The 2,838-nt window shown below is 52.4% G+C and overlaps 2 protein-coding genes across 2 annotated transcripts; one reads left to right on the forward strand and one right to left on the reverse strand.

Moving 5' to 3' along the window:
- Window positions 1–14: 14 nt before the first annotated feature.
- PHACADRAFT_202870 (uncharacterized protein) lies at window positions 15–974 on the forward strand (the record flags this gene model as incomplete). The annotated part of the gene is made up of 1 exon (XM_007402994.1): window positions 15–974. A coding segment is annotated over one exon (960 nt), but the record flags the coding sequence as incomplete, so codon positions are not given.
- Window positions 975–2,395: 1,421 nt separating this feature from the next.
- On the reverse strand, window positions 2,396–2,830 carry PHACADRAFT_109021 (uncharacterized protein; the record flags this gene model as incomplete). The annotated part of the gene is made up of 1 exon (XM_007402995.1): window positions 2,396–2,830. One exon carries the CDS (start codon window positions 2,828–2,830, stop codon window positions 2,396–2,398), a length of 435 nt encoding a protein of 144 aa, XP_007403057.1.
- Window positions 2,831–2,838: the final 8 nt, after the last annotated feature.

The raw sequence follows: 2,838 nt of genomic DNA on the forward strand, positions 1-2,838 counted from the left end.
GTCTTGTCCGGGAGTTACCGTGGCTGTACGTCTTTGCCGCGTCACGGCCGGAGCCTCACATCCTGTCGGTGCTTTCAAACCCCAGCTCAGCCGATGTTGTACACCATATACGACTGGAGGACACGGCTAACAGTCACGATGATGTTGGACGTTACCTCGAGGAGACTTTACCGAAGATACCGTCATACGGCGATTACCTCGAGAAGCACCCGGACGCCCTTGAACGCCTCATCTCGCGTGCGGCCGGCGTATTCATCTTCGCTCGCATCACCGTGAACTTCTTAGACGAGCATCATAGTCATCCGGAGGAATGGTTTGAACTTCTCCTCTCAGGCGGGAGTCCAGCAGCAATGCCCCTCAATGCGCTGTATCTGCAAATCCTACGGTCCGCATTTCCCCCCGAAGACTTGCGCGCCTTACCTTCTGAACACAAGCGTCTCCGCTCCCTCCTGCGTTTTGTTGCCCTAGAAACCGAGTCAATAACTTCTGAGACCATTGCGTTTTACGAACGCGATCTGTCAGCCAGCGACATCTCCGACATGGTGGACCGCCTGCGCTCCGTGTTGATGATCGACCAGGACGGGGATGTGGTGCCCCCCCACGCGTCGTTTGGCGAGTTCCTTGTGGATAAGCATCGGTGCAGTGACGCGCTCTACCATGTGGACAAGGCTGAAGGGCATGCTCATCTTGCATGTGCTTGTCTAGCAGCTATGTCCTTTGAAAATTACATATATCGCCTTCGAAAACCGGACCTGCCGCCCCAGCTTGCACATGTCAACTTTGGCATAATGGTAACCTGCTGGCGGAGGCATGTTAGGCAAGCCGCATATACCGTGGAGTTGGAGGAGCAACTATCTCAGTTCGTGCAAGATGTCCGACTGGCCTTGCAAATATGGCACCACGGAGGACTTTGGTCTAGTTTCAGCAGGTATTCTGTGCAGAATGTATGGGACTATCTCCAGGTGGGTGGTTAGGTACTTCTCTCGTTCTGTATATGTCCGTTATATGCTGGTGTCATATTTATTGACTATTTATGCTGCAGCCCTCCGGAACCAGGAAAGCAATATGCTCCGAGTTCATCAAATTCGGTACTTATATCAAGCTATGGGAGCTCGGCGTAGTCACATCTCCAACTTATGCTCCACCACAAATCACCTCGGACGACATATCTCGGGCGATCCGAAAGCTTCCTCGTGAATACCAGAAGTTGCTTCCTAGCCTGGACCTCACAGTCGATAACAGCCGCTTGGCACGATATGAGGCCATCATGGCGGGTTTGATGACGGAGATAAACCGAGATGAAGCGACCAGGACGCTGTGGTCCAAATATTACTTTGTGCATGGGGAACTTTTTCGTTCGGACCTCGGTCGCTCTCAACCCAGCACGCGACCCCGTATGCTACGGCAGCCCATAAGCCCCCGCACTCGCAGGCGATCAAGGACCCCTCGCGCGCCCTCTGCCAACTCCGAACCCACTGCACTTAGCGTAAGGGCTTTGGGGGAAGGGGGAAAGAGTGCTGGGACTTGTTAGCTATACACTGGCACACTTCTTATTGTTTATATTCCTCCGCTGCTATTATTACACTCCCCAGTATGGTTGCATCGTTCGATGGCGTTCAGCTAGTATAAAAGAGCTTTGGCCTTGTCCTTCCTAACCTAGCGCCCCATAAGGTGCGTCGTCGAATACCGGCGCGTCGTAGGAGTCGACCTTGAGCGTTCCGACCAAGACATCCATCTCTTGCTCGCATGCATGCTTTGATAGCTCCCGGATATCCTCGGCCTCCTCGGGTGTCATTGACGATACGTAACTCTCGCCTTGAACACCTTCTCCACGACTACATCAGCAAAACCGCCAGCTCTTGGGAGGCAGCTTGGTATTGAGCAGCGGGCTTGGGCTTGACCATTCGGGCTTGGGGCGTCTTGGGCTTAAGCTCTCTGGCTTGGGTCAGTGTTGGTCTTGGGAATCGGCAGTATAGTCCTTCATCACTGCTTAAACTTTCAGACATAATCTTGTGCATTGTCTGGTGACAAATTCAATGTTTTCGTGACTACGGGCGATGGGAGGCAGCCTACCAGCAGCAGGACACACGAACACATACGGCGCTTATACATTGGGCACATGTTCTGCGCAAAATACCTACCTTCAGCACAATTATGCCCAGACGGAGTATTTTCTAGCGTCAACATTGGCACCTAATGTCTGCCCTAGGCGTCCGAAAGGCTCAAAACCCACCCAGTTCTAATCTTAAAAAGGATTTGTTCAAGCGCCCAACGGTAAGCGTTCAACTTTCCGTGGTCTGTTAACTGATTTAAAGGGAACCGGCAACCGTCTACACACCTCTTACAGACCCAAAAAAACAGTCAACCCAATACATTCTATTCTATGTGGATATAATCAAAAGGCTATTGTGTGTGCGTGGTGATCAGCATATTTGTTGACATAAAATGCCCGAAACATGTCGAGGGCGCGATAATGTTGGAGTGTCCGTGGGATAGAATCATGACCTGCGGCACCTACGAGATGCGCCGCGCGCAACATGGTATCCAAGTGAATTACCTGTAGGACAGGCTTACCCCGAGGATCCATGTCCGGCTCAACAACCCACATCCCAGTATTCTCATCAGGCTTGTCGTCCGCTGGCACAAACCAGTGCACAAGGGCACACGGGTACTCGACTTCCTGATAAGTGAACGAGAAGAGGAGCATAACTCGAACAACATCCAAGCCACGAAAGCCCGGAAGAGAGCTGTCCTTCACTACAAATGCACAGTCACGCCGCGGGCCTTCATTTCGCCACTGTCGGACACAGCGGATCCTCTCGCGGCGCATACCCTTAG

Source organism: Phanerochaete carnosa (assembly GCF_000300595.1).
Source record: "Phanerochaete carnosa HHB-10118-sp unplaced genomic scaffold PHACAscaffold_635, whole genome shotgun sequence".
NCBI lineage: Eukaryota > Fungi > Basidiomycota > Agaricomycetes > Polyporales > Phanerochaetaceae > Phanerochaete > Phanerochaete carnosa.